The 17,132-nt window shown below is 35.0% G+C and overlaps 1 protein-coding gene across 2 annotated transcripts in view; it reads left to right on the top strand.

The window, feature by feature from the left end:
- Positions 1–14,645, top strand: part of ARFGEF2 (ADP ribosylation factor guanine nucleotide exchange factor 2) — a 120,298-nt gene extending 105,653 nt beyond the window's left edge. For both annotated transcript variants that reach the window (XM_007475772.3, XM_007475773.3), the window contains exons 31-39: positions 13–148; positions 1,944–2,082; positions 2,198–2,252; positions 3,274–3,388; positions 4,453–4,583; positions 5,527–5,695; positions 7,193–7,331; positions 9,748–9,865; positions 10,408–14,645. In XM_007475772.3, coding sequence (XP_007475834.1) covers positions 13–148; positions 1,944–2,082; positions 2,198–2,252; positions 3,274–3,388; positions 4,453–4,583; positions 5,527–5,695; positions 7,193–7,331; positions 9,748–9,865; positions 10,408–10,584 — 1,179 coding nt within the window. In that variant the 3' untranslated portion in view covers positions 10,585–14,645. The remainder of the gene's footprint in view (positions 1–12; positions 149–1,943; positions 2,083–2,197; positions 2,253–3,273; positions 3,389–4,452; positions 4,584–5,526; positions 5,696–7,192; positions 7,332–9,747; positions 9,866–10,407) is intronic.
- Positions 14,646–17,132: the final 2,487 nt, after the last annotated feature.

Raw genomic sequence — 17,132 nt, 5'->3', positions numbered from 1 at the left:
TGTTTCTTCCAGAAATCAGAATGGATGACCACAACTTGCAATCATGCACTTTATGCTATCTGTGATGTGTTCACACAGTTTTATGAAGCTTTAAATGAAGTCCTGCTTTCTGATGTATTTGCACAGTTACACTGGTGTGTAAAACAAGGTACTCTTCAAATTTATATGCAGTGTTTTTCTGGGTATGTCACTGGTTGATAGATAGATGCTAAAAATGTCTTGGTGTGTTTTTTTTTTAAAGACCTTAATAGCCAGCATAGTATATTTAATTGTATGGACTGCAAAAATAGAATCTTTCTCCTTCCCAAAAAGGTATTTCTTATTTTGTTACAAGGACTTAATATGTATGTCAACACAGTCACTGCTAAAAGGAGTTCATGTGAAAGAGGAATTAGACTTATTCTTCTGGGTCTTGAAGTAGAGAATACTTTCTTGCAATTTTAGCTCACTGACAGTGAAACAGGTTGCCTTAGAAATGTATGTGATTTCTTGGTCATTGGAAGTGTTTTTTCTGACCTCTCCTTGGAAGCATTAGAAAGATTTGCAGAGAGACCCTAGGTTTTTTTGACCTATAAAGTCCCTTCCATCCCACTTATAGGTGTGCTGTGCCTCTATACATCCAACCCCTCATAAATGACTCACCCTGTGCTTAAGAAACATAAGGTCACCATGCAAAAGAGTCCTAAATTGGAGCCGCTCTTATATGTGACCTTGACTTCTCTCTGCTTTCACTATTGGCTTCTCACTTGGCAGCTCTGAATTCCTGGGAAATATAAGAAGGTGCTTTTTTGACACTGTTGTTGTTCTTTTAACCGTTTCCTCCTGTCTTAGTAACAATTCTAAGGTAGAAGGGCAAGGGCTAGGCAAACCAGGTTCCGTGACTTGTCCAGGTCACACAACAGAGAAGTCTGAGGCCAGATTTGAACCCAGGTCCACCCAACTCCTGGCCTGGCACTCTATCCGCTGTGCTACCTAGCTGTCCCTGTACTATTCTTGAAAAGCTTTGGTGCTTAACTGTTTTTGTCCCAATCCCATAATGGCATATCAAACATGTTGACACATTCCTGGTACCTAGCTTCCTCGTAACACTGTGATAATATGGCTTGATAATATGCATTGAAGACTCATGAATAGCAAAAGAATTTTGAAAAAGCTAACAAAAATTTAAAGAGCCAGGAATAGCTGAGGTGGGCTATTGTATTCAGAATTTATCAATAATACGAAATAGGACAGCTAGGTGGATCCATGGATAAAGAAGTAGGCCTTGAAATGGGAGAACCTGGGTTCAAATTTAATACACTTAGCTGTTTGACCTTGGGCAAATCACTTAACCCTCATTGCCTCGCCCATACCATTCTTCTGCTAATATCCATCCTAATATAGAAGGTAACAGATTCAACAGTGATGATAATACAAATTCTACCCTAACTTTTTATCTCCAGTATTTTAAATAACTAGAATTCAGTTGTAATGATTTTATATAATATTAAAACATTGCCTGAATTTTCCCTAATGTTTATCTTTCATCTGCATTTTAACATTCCTCAAATATCTAAGTAACCATCCACAATGGTGAATAATGGTAAGATATTTGACTCTCTCTACCACATAAACAAGAATAGTGAGGGAAGAAGAAGAATATGAAACCTATGTGAAAACATAATTTTCATCTTCTCAGATGAGAGAACACTCCATGGAGGAAGTTGAGCTTATACAGTTGGCAAAGTACCTCTGGGTGACTCAAGTAACTGACTCTTCTTAGCTCTTCCCTTACTTAACTGGGAATGTTAGACCATCTATATGACAGCACTGCTTATTTGAAGGTTTGCAGGGAGCACATCTACCAATTGCATGTTCTTATTCCCACGTTGTGGCACAAGAACAACAGAACTGGCATAGTAAAGTTGGAAAGGTCTGTTGACAGATGTTATCTCATTTTATAGATAATGAGCAGCTGGCCCGATCTGGAACAAATTGTTTAGAAAATTTGGTAATATCAAATGGTGAGAAATTCAGCCCTGATGTTTGGGATGAAACTTGTAATTGTATGCTGGACATTTTCAAAACAACTATTCCACACATGTAAGTTTTAATGCAGTGATTAATGTGCACTTTACCCATCATTCAATCCTCTTAGTTGTTCTGGCTGCTTTTTCCATTTAAATATTTCTCTCCCTCATCTCTTCCCTTGCTTTAGTTTGCTGACTTGGAAGCCTGCTGGAATGGAGGACGATACATCAGAAAAACACTTGGTAATGTTATTTAGTTTTTGCTTTTTGCAGGTTGTAGGGTGGCCCTATGTCTTTTTTAAAGTTGTCTGCCCACAGAGTTTTTAAGTCTCTAATCTGTGGGTTACAAATAGGTTATAAGTTGCAGTATTGCTATTTCAAATGATTATAAGTGAAGGAAAGAATAATGTAATAGGAAAAGTACAGGATTTGGATATAAAAGACCTAGGTTCAAATTCCATCTCAAAACCAAGGGGATGCCTGCCCATAGATTGAGGGGTTGGCTAAATGTAGTATATAGGTTTTATTGAATAACATCATGCTGTAAGAAATAACAAATCAGAGGTCTACATAGAAACATGGGAAGATTTGTGGGAATTAATGAACAGTGGATTAAGCTCAACAAAAATAATATACACAAGGACCATAATAATGTAAATTAAAAGAATGAAAGAAAGAAAGCTGAACTCTGAGGAACAAATCTTGATCCTTTCCTATCAATGATGAGGTGGGAAATATTATTTAACTGTTTTCATTTGTTAGAATGGAATCAGTGCTGCAGATGGGGAGTGCATAAGAAATGACTAGTGCCAAAAACAAGAGGCAAAGAAGAATTAAACAGTCTCAATTAAATGTTTTTTATTCACAAAGAAAAATTAGGCTATACAATGCATTGAAATTTTAGTACAAGCAAAAATAATTCAAACTCTTCACCTCTCAAACATAATGTCTTTTAAGATCACTGCAGTGAGTAAGCAGGGTTGATTATTGAAACTAGTGGGAAAACTAAATGCAAGCTGTGCCAAATTAATGTTGTGAAATGACCTTTGTGTATTATGTAAATAAAATATTACTTCAAAAATAAAGTGCTTATAAACTATATTAAATTGCTTATCTTCTCAGGGAAGAGGGAGAAGGAGGAGGAAATTTGGAACTCAAAATTTTGTAAATGAATGTTAAAAATTGTTTTTACATGTGATTGGGGAAAATTTTTTTTAAAGAAAATACTTAGTAAGTACTCTTTATTTTCTGAAAAACTTTGTAGGATCTCGATCTGGACCGCCAGTCTTTAAGCAGTATAGATAAAAATCCCTCTGAGAGAGGTCAGAGCCAGATTTCTAACCCAACTGATGACAGCTGGAAAGGTAGACCATATACAAGTAAGACTAGTTTTTTTGATATTTTTGTCATCATCATCATCATCAAAAATTATTCTCAGACCTTTTAGGATTGATTAATTTTAAAGTATTTAAGTGTTTTGTACCATATGCTAAATACTTGGGGAAAAGATACAATGATACGATTTCTTGAGCAGAAAAATGAGATAAATATAATATAAACAGAATAAAACCATTGCATAGGTGGAAGACAATATTTTATGATCAGATAAAGGAGGAATCAGTTTCACAGAAAGCTTCTCATTTGAACTTGAAGAATGGGACCATAGAAGAGACCTGGTATTAGAACATTTCAGTATAAATGAAGATACAAGATGGGATATCTTTTGAAGACAGGGATTTTTCCTCTTTTGATAGGAGCCAGGCATATGCCTTTAATTTTTCTTAAAGCACAGGACAGCTAATTTTTAAAATCAGAATTATTTCTTTAAGAATTTTTCCCTAGCTTTTGAAATCACACATATGTTCAAATCATAAGTGGTAGAGAATCAGAGATTACAACGGACAGGGTTCCGGCTTTTAAATACTGTATAGTTCATTTCAGGAATGATAGGTAGTAGATAGTTATTCTGTAAATTAGATTGTGCCATGTGCAGAGAATAGATTAAGAGAGGCTGGGGAAAGATCAGAAAGGCTTTGACAGATGAGATGGCTTATGAGTAGGTTGCTCTTCACAGAGCCTTCTGAATGAGTGTGAGCTAGGTGATAGGCAGCTTACTTGTAACTGGAGTACTTATGGCAATCTTGGAGTCCTTAAATGTAATGAATAAGATGATCAAAACCATGAGTAGGAGTCACTTTCTACTAATTTCCTTGGCTTCTCATTTTTTCACAAGTAAGCTTTTCTGATTCCATGCTGACTAGCTTCTTTTGGTGAGAATCCAGTCACCTTTACACCAGTTTTGAAATTCATTTAACTTCTAAATCTGCATTTTCATTGTCATTTCCAATGTAGTGTGCCTAGATTTAGTTAACATTTCATCATCTTTATCACTGCTATAACTCCCTGGGTTTATTTTGGCTTTTAATTTGCTTTGTCCACATAGACCAGAAGCTGTTTGCTAGCCTCCTGATCAAGTGTGTGGTTCAGCTGGAATTGATTCAGACCATTGACAACATAGTGTTCTATCCAGCAACTAGCAAAAAAGAGGATGCAGAGCACATGGTGGCAGCTCAGGTAAAGGTCTTCTGTTTGGGGCAGTGCATCCTGTCCACCCAAATCCCCCCTAATTTTGTTGGTAATATAACATTTAGTAGAGCTCTCTATGGTGCAGTGTACTTTGCTTATCATTGAAAGCCTATAAGATTTACATAAGAAATTAACCCTGCTTTCAGGGAATTTGTTCTAATAGGAGAATGAGTCCAACCCAGGTGTTTAGAATACACCCTCCTCCCTAAGTGCATTAGAGCAAAAAGAGGACTGCATTAGTTATGAAGGGAAAGTCGGTGTAACTAGAAAGTCTTCCTAGAGGAAGTGGTACTGAATTAGACTTGGAAAGGGGACAGGTGGGAATTGAGCATTTGAAGAAAGGAAGACTCAGAGCATTATAAAGAACAGGCAGAGCTAAGGCATGAGATTGCAGTACAGTCAGAGAAAACTAATATGAAAAATTAAGGATGGGGGCCATCTGAGGAAATTACTAAGCAACATTCTCAACCAGAAGCCTTAAAATAGGGGAAAATGGAGGCCAGCTATAGAATGTAACAAACATTGTCGGAAGACCTGGATTCATGGTCTGACTGTGTAGTTGAGAAAATCACTTTGCTTTCTTGAACCAGGTTTTGTTGCCTTTAACATATAAGTAATTCATACAATAGTCAGAGACCTCTGAAAAATCAAATAAAATGACATATTCTCAAGCACTCTGTAAGCCATTAAGTATCATATGAATGCCAGGTATTATATTTCACTGTGTTTAAACAACAAGTAGTTGACTGCAGATATGTCACTGAGGATCCAGATTCCTCCCCACCAAAAGGCAGTACTTTCCATAGTGCCAGGTATATTCCCTCTAGGATCACATCATAGCCTCCTTACTTGTTAATAAGCAAAAACTACTTGATCTAAATTGTCTTCCTGCCTATGATTTCCTTCAATTTTGCCTATTCTTCCTTCCTAGAGAGATACACTGGATGCCGATATTCATATAGACACAGAGGATCAAGGAATGTATAAATACATGTCTTCACAACATCTTTTTAAATTACTAGACTGTTTGCAAGAGTCTCATTCATTCTCAAAGGCCTTTAACTCAAATTATGAACAGCGAACAGTCCTTTGGAGAGCAGGTAAGTACAAATAGAATTTTACCAAGTCAGAATGAGACAATTTGAGCAGTCACCTAAGGTATTAAGGAGAAAGTATTTTATATTTTGTACTATAGCCAGAAAAATATGATTTCATACTTGAAAAAATGCTTTAGAGGATGGAAGTCAAATTCAAATAATATCAATTTAAAATTGTTCTGTGAAAAAGGGTTGCATGTGAGGATATGTGAAGGGCCAAGGAAAAATTGAAAATTTTTGTTTTTTCTCCTCACAAATTAGAAAATTGTGTGAATATAGCAGGAGGTATCTGAATTTTATGGGTTTGGTTTTTTTCAGTTCTCTATTCTTACTAACAAAGCAAATTCATTTCTATCAAGTATCAAAAGATACTTTTAAAAGTATCTTATATTTAAGTTTCTCCCATATTTCCTTTTTTTTCAGAAACCCTTCCCCATTTTTTAAATTCCCCCAAATTTTCATCTTCTAATCATATAAAGTAAACCATGACTGAAAATATTGGTGTCAATAGTTTGCATAGTTCAGCTGTACGTTTCATCTGGTTAGTCCCTTTAATTTGTCATGAAGCTTCCTAAACATTCACACATTTTGGTTGCTTCATTAAATTAATTTTCTTATAGAGGACTGTGTACCAGGCATTGCAGGAAAGTGGCCAGTGTCAGGATGACTCGGGCCCAAGCCCTGCTTCTGGCACCCAATGACTCTGTGACCCTGGGCAAGTGACTTCTCTCAGAGTTCTGGGCAGCTTTCCAAGATGGTGAGCTGCCAATCTGTATTATTAGCAAAAATTCCCAATACCAATGAAATCACAGATAAAAACTAAAAAATCCTCTAAAATATAAATCTGCAGTAGGATCATAAAGAGTTATATTTAAGAAGAAAATAAGTGATTCCTCTCATGCTATGAGACATTTTTTCTTATTTTGGCACTAAATGGAATTATCTCAAGTGTGCTTTAAACATGAATGTAGGAAAATGTATAGGCTTTTTTTTTTTAACCCTTACCTTCCAATCTTAGAACCAATATTATGTATTGGTTCTCTTAGATTAAAATAGGAGTCTGGTTCTTAGATTTTAATAAAATGTATTAGTATTACTTGGATAGGTAGAAAATGAGAGACAGAGATAGAAAAGGGGCCCTAATCTGACTTTTACACATGCCTCCTCCAGCAGATCCCTGGCATAAGAGTTTCTTGGTGGAACACCAGAGATAGTTCCAAGGCAGAAGTGTAAGGGCTAAGCATTGGGGATTAAGTAACTTGCCCAGGGTCACACAGCTAGGAAATGTCTGTGGTCAAATTTGAACCCGGAACCTTCTATCTAGGCCTCACGCTCAATCCACTGAGCCATCTAGCTATACCCTGTATAAGCATTTTTATCACTTCCAAAAGAAATTACTGTGCCAAAGTTCTGATGTTTCTTCCAAACTTTCTGATGTTTCTTCCAAACTGTTTTTAAGAATTATTCCAAAAGTATTGATCTTGGGTTAATTACTTTTAGGATTTAAAGGCAAATCTAAGCCCAATCTTTTAAAACAAGAAACCAGCAGTTTGGCATGTTGTTTAAGAATTCTCTTCCGAATGTACATTGATGAAAACCGCAAAGATTCTTGGGAGGAGATACAGCATCGACTTTTAAGGTATGATGGCTTGTTTCATTTTGTTTTGTTTTGTTTTTTCCCCCAAACAAAATGAAGGTAATGTAGACTTCCCTTATCTAATGGGGATGGAAATTGGAAAGTATTTATTAAAGAAATTTTTGGGTAATTAATATTAATTATATGTTACAAAATGGAATTAAAATTGGAAGAAAGTCTAATATGGGGGAAATGCCCTGGTCTTTCTATAATCAATATATGGCTACATATTAGCTTGCCATTTAATCTTGCCTAGTCCCTAAACTTTTGAGTCATTTTACTAATCAGTAAAATGGGGATGATAATGGTTATAAAGGGTTATAAAGTAGAGACATAGTATCACATGCTTGGGGGGGAGGGGGGGAATTTGCGCCTAGAATTGTTTGTTCCACAACCTACTAATTCTGTGTCCTTGGCATAGACCTCTTTAGCATCTCATTTCAGGAGATTGAGGACTTTAAACTTAGGATACCTTCTAGGTCTTAGAAAGTTCCATGTTAGGACTTGCCCTACCTGCCTCACCAGGTGGTTGTAAGAAGAAATAATGTGGATAAAAATTTGAAAACTTAAGAATTTTCAAAAAGGACTTTACGGATGTGAAATTATTTTGTCTACCATTATGTGGCATTTTCTGATATAATAATGCCTATGTATGTTTTTGTAGCATTTTAAAATTTATAGAGATTTTTTTGAAACAGCCCTGTGAAACAGAGTAACAATAACAAGCATGATTATCCCCATTTTACAGAATGGGAAACTGAGCTTCAGATGTTCAGTATATTTTTCAAGGTCTTACAGGTAAAGGTAAGGGGTGAGACATCACTAGACCTTTTGACTCACGTATAGTGTTTTTTCTACAATTATTTTATACTAAAATATTCTCAAGTCTTGCTTGATTTTTTTTATTATTTATAAAGCCTTTTTATTAGACTTAGGGCCTAAAAAAGGATCTTAAAATATCAGACTTGTGCTTCAGATATTAAAATGTACTTGAAAGGTGGTTATTTTGAAGAAATCTCCAAAGAAGGAAATTTAATAGCCTCTCTTAAGAAGATATTAAAACCCAGGGGCAGCTTAGGTGGCTCAGTGGACAAGAGAGCTAGGCCTGGAGATAGGTTGTCTGGTGTTCAATGCAGCCTTAGATAATGCCTAGTTGTGGGACCCTGGGCAAGTTATTAATCCCAATTGCTTATACTTTACTTTTCTCCTTTGGAACCAATACTTTGGGTTGATTCTAAGACAGAAGGTAAGGATTTTTTTAAAAAAAGAAGGTATTAAAGCATTTTCTGTGACAGAAAACAAAAGAAGTGTAAGACTAAAGAAAGAAAAGCAGTGGTGGGGGAAATTGTAGATAATAAACTCACCTGGAAAAGTGGGTTTTCTATATAATTCTTTTTCCAATTTGTGTAGTTGTTTTATATGGTTATTTGTTGTGTGTACTATGTACACTGTACATTTAAATGTTATCTTGCAGTTAGTTTTCCCCTCTCTGTTTTATATGTAGAGATCTTGTCTTTCCAGGGGCCATTGTGTGTTATGCTCCTTTGCTACCATAGTACTGGAAATACTCATTAAATGCTTGTTGCATGAATGAACAGTGTCCTGTAACCATAGACAAGCAATAACTTCATTTTTTCTCAGAACACTTAACCATGTGAGATTGGGGTTCAGATCTAATCTCTGAAACTTTCTAAAACAGTAACTTTGGGGGGTGGGGAATAATTTTTTTGTGTCTATTTCATCTTCCACAAAATAGGGAATCCCTGCCCTAAAAATGTATCAAGGCAGTTGTAAGGAAAGTGCTTTGTAAACCTTAAAATACGACATATATGTGAGTTATTTATCATCACATTCTATTTTATATATCACTTATCTATGTTTTATGTCTTATGTCCCATACTGGATCTCAGGCTCCCTGAGGGCAAGAATAGTTATTTTATTTATTTATATTTTCATATTCCCATCATTCAATCGATAGTATACTACAGAGTATCAGTATTGTACACTATGCAGGGTCTTTAGAGACAGATAACATATAGGTCCTGCACTCCAGGAGTTTCTTCTTCCAGAGGAGAAAATAACATATATCCCAGTGTCTGTAATTCAAATTACCTCTGAGATATATGTAAGAAGGGGACAAAGTTCTAAGAAATAGGTGCAAAATAAGGAAGATCTGAAAAAAAGTTTTCTTTCGAAAAGGAGATATTTGAATTCTGTCTTAAAGGAGATATATTAGCAGGTGGGATCAAAGGAAGAAAGGATCTAAACTTAGGGAATAATGTGCAAACCAAGTCAGAATGTAGGAAATGTATTTGAGAGAGAACAGAACAGTTGACTGATATTAGTAAACATTTGATTACTGTTTATTGAATGAATGAATTTGTATATAAGTGTCTTCCTCTCTGATTTTTCCCCTTAGTGTTTGTAGTGAAGCTTTGGGTTATTTTATTACCGTGAATTCAGAAAGCCATCGAGAGGCTTGGACAAGCCTGTTATTGTTACTCCTAACCAAAACGCTCAAAATAAGTGATGAAAAGGTAAATATTCCTATGTATTTTATTTTGTCGTTAAGTCTGAGCATTGTGTTTTACTTACCTTACCCCATACCTGAATATTTAAAATTTGGAGTTGGGTTTTAATTACAACTTAAACAATACCCATTGACTTGGGAAGAATATAAGCTATAAAATTGGTTTGATTTTTTTTTAACTTATATTCTATAAAAGGACACTAGAATCCAACACTAAAACTGTTGAAATACTTGAGTATTATAGGCCAAGAAATGTTTGAATTCCTTTTAAAATAATTTGTTGGGTTTTTTAAAAAGAAAATTAGAATGGCCTGCAAAAAAATACCAATAATAAAAGCAGTTTCTCCATGAAGATAAAGTTGTCTGACATATTTATGAAGAATTAGATCTCAAGTTGAATGCAGATTCTAGTGAATGATTATATCATCAAATACTTACTGAAAACATTATCAATGAATGCTAGGAAAAGAAAATGATAGTATCTGTAACTGTAAATGATGAGTTCCTCATCTAGTTTTGTGTGAGTCACAAGTGTTTTTTCCTTTCCAGTTTAAAGCACATGCTTCCATGTATTACCCATATCTGTGTGAAATTATGCAGTTTGACTTGATCCCTGAGCTTCGAGCTGTTCTGCGGAAGTTTTTTCTTCGTATAGGTGCCGTGTACAAAATATGGATTCCAAAAGAGCCATTACAGCTAACAGGGACACAGGTACCAGCCTGGTAGCTCCCAGCAAGATTAGTCATTGCTGACCCTCTGCCAAGCTTTGGTAACAACTCTGTTCACAAGGGGAGAAATGCTCATTGGTGCTTTACTGTGAAAACCAAGGAAGCAGCATTTTGCATTTCACACTGTGGTTTGGAAAAGTAACCATCCTACTCTGGCCAACAAAAAGCATCTCATAAAAGTAGCTTAACTAAGAGTTGGTACTATTTTATTTAAATTGTTGCATACTGAGTTAATGCTGTCAGATTGAAGTCTGTTTGTTTCATCCCTGTCATTCTATTCCTATTCGCTGATTGGAGTCTGTCAAATCTGTCAATGAAAGATGCTGTCATTTTCTATCTAATTCACATAATTGGTTGTAAATGATTTATCAAGAGAATTTCTATCTTTGAAAATACTGAATATAGTTGTATAGGTTTATGCTGTTTAGAGAGTATGTTAATAAAAATATATTGTAATGGCTCACTGCCACCTAAAAACTAGGCTGGATTTTTTTTTGTTCTTTGAGTGCACACTAAGGTAGAACAGATTGGGTGTGTGTTAGTTTTGGATGAGCTACTAGCCCAGTTTGAAGAAAGTAGGGGGAAAGGAAGCTTATCTCTTGCCATCCAAGAATTTTTACAAGTATTTCATCAATAGCTTTTATCAAAAGTGTCAACATGCTATATTTAAGGTTGGGTGATAACAATGACTATGGTGAATGCCTCCTATCTACCTGTGTATTATTAAGTACCTTAGAGCTAAGCCATCAGAGAAGGCAAACATCTTAAAGAAATTGCTTAAACTGAAGTGAGAGTATAATATGGAAAGTTAAAAAACATTTCCAGAATTCATTGTCCAATCTATTCCCTCTTAAATATAATATATTAAGTAATAGTGAAGATGTCTATTTAGCCAGAGTTAATTTATATTTGAACAATAAAAATCAAGACATTTTTATCTTTATTATAGAACTGAGAGTGTGTCCTATTGTTAATATAACAGCTTTGCAGGGCTTGTTAGTCATGACTTTGGTGGAGAAAGGCCTCAGGCATATACTAGGACTTCTCCTGCCTAAAGTCAGTGTGCTTAAACTGAAGTGAGCAAATGGTGTCGGGATGGTAGGACAGCCTACCTGAGATCAGTGGAAGCAGCCAGAAAACAGACATAATATGGAGCATTGCAGTTACATCACCCCTGTTGACACATTAAGGAATGCTTTCTAGAATTCTCATCCCACTGCTTACAGTGCAATAATGTAAACTGCAGTATACCTGAACTATAAATGCAAATTTTTTAATGTTTTAAAACAGTTGTCTGCCTGCAGAAATGTGACTGAAAGCTCATAATTGGCATATTGCATAGTGGGAAGGTCACAAGCTTAATGCATTATAGGCAAGGAAAATAAATTCCTTACTCTGTGCAATCTGAGCCCTTTCATGAGCTGCATCTAGCAGCACTGAGAATTGTTTTTAAAGTATTACTCAAAATTATTAAAATATTTCTGTTTCTAACTATACCCAATGATCCTTTAAGTTGAGTTTTGGTTAATATAAACTTATGGGGCCTTAGAGGTTGATATCTTGGGAAACCAGTTTGTAGATCCCATGGATTTAGGGTTCTTTTTTGAGTAAGATTCCTGGTGCTTTTGTTAATAAAAGTTCTCACTAATGTTTTTTACAGCCTTGACCAACAGGTTTTGGCCAGCAGAATTCTATATTGGCTTTTTTCTCCCTGTCCCCTAAAAAGAGTTTAATTTTATTACCAAAGAAATAATAGGAGTTTGAGGCCTTTAAGTTATTAAATGCACATAAGAAAGTTGAATTCAGTAGAAAGGAATAAATAAATATATTTTACCATGATTCAAATATTTTTTTAAAGGTAGCCTCTAACCTATTTATGTTTGAAGTCATTGCTTCTTTACCTAGCAACATCAAATTTAGTACAAAGATTCATTCCCTGGTGCTGTAGGTTCTTACATATATAATGTCATTGATTTCTGTTGATACTTGTTTCTACTTAGTATAGCCAGGAAAACCAAGCATCTCTATCCATGTACAGTCTGGTCTTCATAGTGGCTGTCCCCTTTGTGTGGAGACTCTTATGTGTGTGTTTTTCGTGTGCCATTGTTTCTACCCAATGTGAACCAGAAGAATTTTCAGTCAGATTACTTACATGCTTCCATTGCCTTCAGTTTATTCCTTGAAAAACACAATATTAAGCAAAATTACCTTGCGTAGGAGGCGGTTAGTTCCATGGAAGCCAGGTTATAAATGGGCAGTCAACCCCACAGCAACCAGGGATTCCTGATGTTAGGTGGGCTTTGCTTATAATGTAGTACTGTTGCTGTTGTCATATGATGCTGAACCAGGACATCATTCTGTAAGCTATGCCTTTGTTACTTTTTAAAACCTACTCATGAATAATACAAGATTTTTCTTTTCTGAAGTCTTTGACAGCAGTGGCAGGGCTATCCCTTTGAACATTCAAACTTGAATTTATTTTTTCAGATCCTTTTAAGAAAAAGCCTTTTTTTGAACATAACATTTTTGTTTTGCTGGCAGTGCACCTCTGATAAGCTTGGTGTAAAGTCATCTAGAGCAGTTTCCAGTATGCTGGGTTGGAAGAGTGCCATAGAGAGCACTTTGCCTCTAGTAGTAAGTAAACTATTAAACACAGCCTGAGTCTGGAGTAAAGTCATCCTTCTCCTTAGATTATTACTTCATTACAAGTTGACTTTATAACCTCTGTTGTTCAAAACTTGATGAAATTGATATTTGTGTGTCTGGTTTTGGTGAAGATTGCTATTCAGTAAAACTGTAGAGTAGGAAAATGAAGAGCTCACAGCTTTCTTTTTCACAGCACTTCAATGTTGATTGTGTCTCTAGACAGTGATATTCTTTAAAATGCCAAGCTTTCTTTACCACTTCTGTTTTTCTTCACTGTGCAGTGGGAAAATATGTAGCCATAGGCATCATGCTGACAAACCTAGGAAGGGAAGTTGGATATTTCTAGACAGATTTTTTTAATTCTGCTAAAATGTCCTATTTTATCTTCCCTTTCCTGTCCTTGCACTCTAACATAACCAAAGAATATGCACTATGAATTCTATATTCTAGAGGTGAAAAAAGGTCAAAACATTTAGGGGAAAGGTTACATTTGCACACAATGAAAATAATCTAAACATTTTTAAAAATTTCTTTTGATGATGCCTCCAAAATGATCTGGAAAAGTGCTAACATTGCTTTCTGACAAATTTCATCCCAAGAGTGTCCACCTCATTCATTTCTAGTGTTTATTGTTATAATGCAAGTGGATATTTGTTCTCAATTTAACCTGGGTCCTAAATAGCTATTTTTTCCATTGATGTTTTAAGATAGCTGTTGTTTAAATTCGGATCTGTTTTTCCATCAGAAACTTTGAAGTTTAAACAGAAAAGTTGAGCATTTAAAGAATGACTATGGCTAGATATCCTTGATCAAAAAAAAAGTAAAATACTGATCAAAGATTATTTTCTCAATGTTCTGATTTTTAAATTTTTTTCTCTGCATATTGCATCAAATATATTTCATGTGCAAAAATGTATGTTTTACCTACTTAAAATTAGTTAAATAGCTACTTTGGTTTAATCTACATGCTATAATTAAGTGCATTTAATGTTGGTAATTTAATGAAAAGCATTCCTTATCCAATGGTTGTAAACATTTTTGAAAGAATGAGCAGAATTATATAATATGAAATGCTATGTAAAGTTTTCTATGTAAAAATATTATGTATAATACTGTTAAAATATCCCATGCTTTAATCAGGTGATAAATCAATAAAGTTTTAAAAATGAAGTTGTTTTTTAATGTAGTAATTAAAGCACATTAGCTATTGGTTTTTTGTTTGTGAATCAACGCTTCTTTCCCAAAATCAACCTTGTGCCACTGCTGCTCCTGGCTACCAATATCCTAAGCAGATCACTTTCCTTCTCTGTACCCCATGTTATCCTATAAAAATAAGGAGGTTGAGCTAGTTGATCTCAGGTTCCTCTGAGCTCTTTTAAAAAGATTAATAAATTAAAGTTTTAAGTTGCTAAATGCCTTGTTTGTGAGAGAATCTGTTTTTATTAAAAGTAATTACAAATTGTGAGTCTTGATTTTTTATTTTCCCTGAAGGGATAAAGGAAAACTGGACATAAAAAAATGTTTAATAAACTGCAAGTAACTTATCACTGAGAAAACAAAAACTAGTAATACTGCTTTATTACTAATCATATACTCTAGTGATTACAGTCATACCTTTTAACTATTGAATATGAATGATAATTGCATTTTACATTTTTTTAACTTAAACAAAATCGGTATTTCCATATACAAAGTCAAGTGTAAAAAGATTATATGACACTACAGATCTCTTATTTCATATAACTTGCTTTTTTTAAAAATTTAAATTAATTTAATATGTTACTTTCAGATCTGTCTTGCATTTCTTTCCTTCCTTCTGAAATTCTCTCCTTCTTTGTATATATTATATAGACATATATTTTTAAACCCTTGCCTTCCATCTTAAAATTAATACTGTATGTTGGTTCCAAGGCAGAAGTGATAAGGGCTAGGCAATGGGGGGTTATGTGATTTGCCCAGGCCATGAACCTGGGAGATGTCTGAGGTCGCATTTGAACCCAGGACCTCCTGTGTCTAGGCCTGGCTTTCAATCCACTGAGCTACATAGCTGTCCCTCCACTTCGTATATTTTTTTTAAATACTGCCATGCCCCCTCTTCTCTTTCTTTTAGCATCACTTTCATTAACATTCCTTCCCCTAAAAACCCCATCATTACCAAAAAAAGATAAAGGAACAAATATAAATAAGCAAAACAAATCCACCCAGTAGCCCTGTCTGAAACAGTAGTTAATCTGCATCTTGAGTCCATCAGCTTTCAGGAGGTGGATGCAATGTTTCATCTTCGTCTTCATGGTTCTTCATTATTATGATCAGAATTAAGTTTTTCAAAGTAGTTTTTCTTTATCATGTTTTTGCATAAATTGTTCTGGTTGAACTAATTTGACTCCATATCCATTCATGGCAGTCCAACTTTTTCTGAAAACTCATAAATCTCACAATGCAACCATGTCCTACTACCACAATCTGTGGTTCTTTCCTCAATGATGGACAAACCTTTAGTTTTTAATTCTTTACTTTTTGGTCCCCCTTTGGGAGAGAAGGTTATTTTGCCTGCAACTATTCCCTCTTGTATTCGTAATTACCTCTTCCACTTCTCTAAGTCTTTCTCTCCCTCCTGCTCTTTCTCCTCCCCCCTCTTGTTCCAAAAAGAATGTTCATTTTTGATGATTGCTCCCTTCTCCCATTTTCCATGTTTTTGTATACTCTTCTTCTCGTGCATCCCAATTTTGAGAAATAAGTGCTATGTCCTTCCTTCTACAATAATCTTTTGACCCTCTAATTTTGGTTCTGTCTTGTAAGACCAGAACAGAAAATTTTCAGTATCCTCCTATTGAATTGTTCTTTATCCTATTACTTGATAAATTTACCCTTCCAGGTTTCTCTGAACTCTTCTGTTTGCACTTCAAAAATTTTACTCAGCTCTGCTCCATGAGAAACATTTCAAAGTCCTCTATTCTATTAAAGATCTATTTTTTTTTCCCTTGCAGGATGATTATCAGCTTTTTGGTTGCTAGCCTGTCTTTTTTGCCTTTTAGAATTTTGTATTTTATGATCTCTCTTTTTAGTAGAAGTTCATAGATCTTGTGTGTGATTCTGACTGGTACCTTAGTATTTGAAATGCTATATGGCTGTGTGCAGTTAATTTTTTATATCTTTTTTCCCCAACATTGAAGTTTTGGATTTTGACTTTGAAATTCCTGGATCTTTTTCAGAGTTGTTTGGGGTTTTTTTCCCCCAGAAAGAAATCAGTAGATTCTTTATTCTCACATTGTCATCCAGTTTTAATAGATCTGGATAATTTTCTTTGATGACTTTTGAAAGGGGAAATATTGTGTTTGGGCAATTTTTTAAAATTATATTTTCAAGGAACTCTGATGATTCTCTTTTTTTTTAAGATTACTATACATCTCCCTATCTAGCCTATGCTAGAACTCAGTGGGCTGATCCTGCTGCTGAATGGTCCAGAAACCTTGAACTGCTCCATTTTTAGCCTAGACCTTTATACCCCTGCAGGCAGCCTAATGGGTTCCCACCCACCTTTTTCCCCTTATGGCATCATTCTGTGATACAGACTTAGTGCAGGTACTTTATTAGCTTTTAGCTCTACTGAAGCTCAAAAGCACCTGAGCTCAAGCCAAGATCTGGCAACCTCAACCTTGCTACATGTATGTGCCACCATGTCCCTCCTGAGTCCAATGACTCTTCAATGATCTGTCCATTTCTTTTATAGGTAAGTTGTTTTCATAGCAGATGTTTCGTGTTTTCTTCTATCTTTTCAACTTTTTGATTTTAAGTATTTGTTTCATAAAGTCATTTCTGTCTATTTGGTCCATTTTGATTTTCAGGGAATCTTCTTAAGTAAAGTTTTACCACTTTCTGTTCCAAGCTACTGATTCTCCT

Source organism: Monodelphis domestica, chromosome 1, assembly GCF_027887165.1.
Source record: "Monodelphis domestica isolate mMonDom1 chromosome 1, mMonDom1.pri, whole genome shotgun sequence".
NCBI classification, from domain to species: domain Eukaryota; kingdom Metazoa; phylum Chordata; class Mammalia; order Didelphimorphia; family Didelphidae; genus Monodelphis; species Monodelphis domestica.
This window is presented reverse-complemented; position numbering and strand designations above follow the sequence as displayed.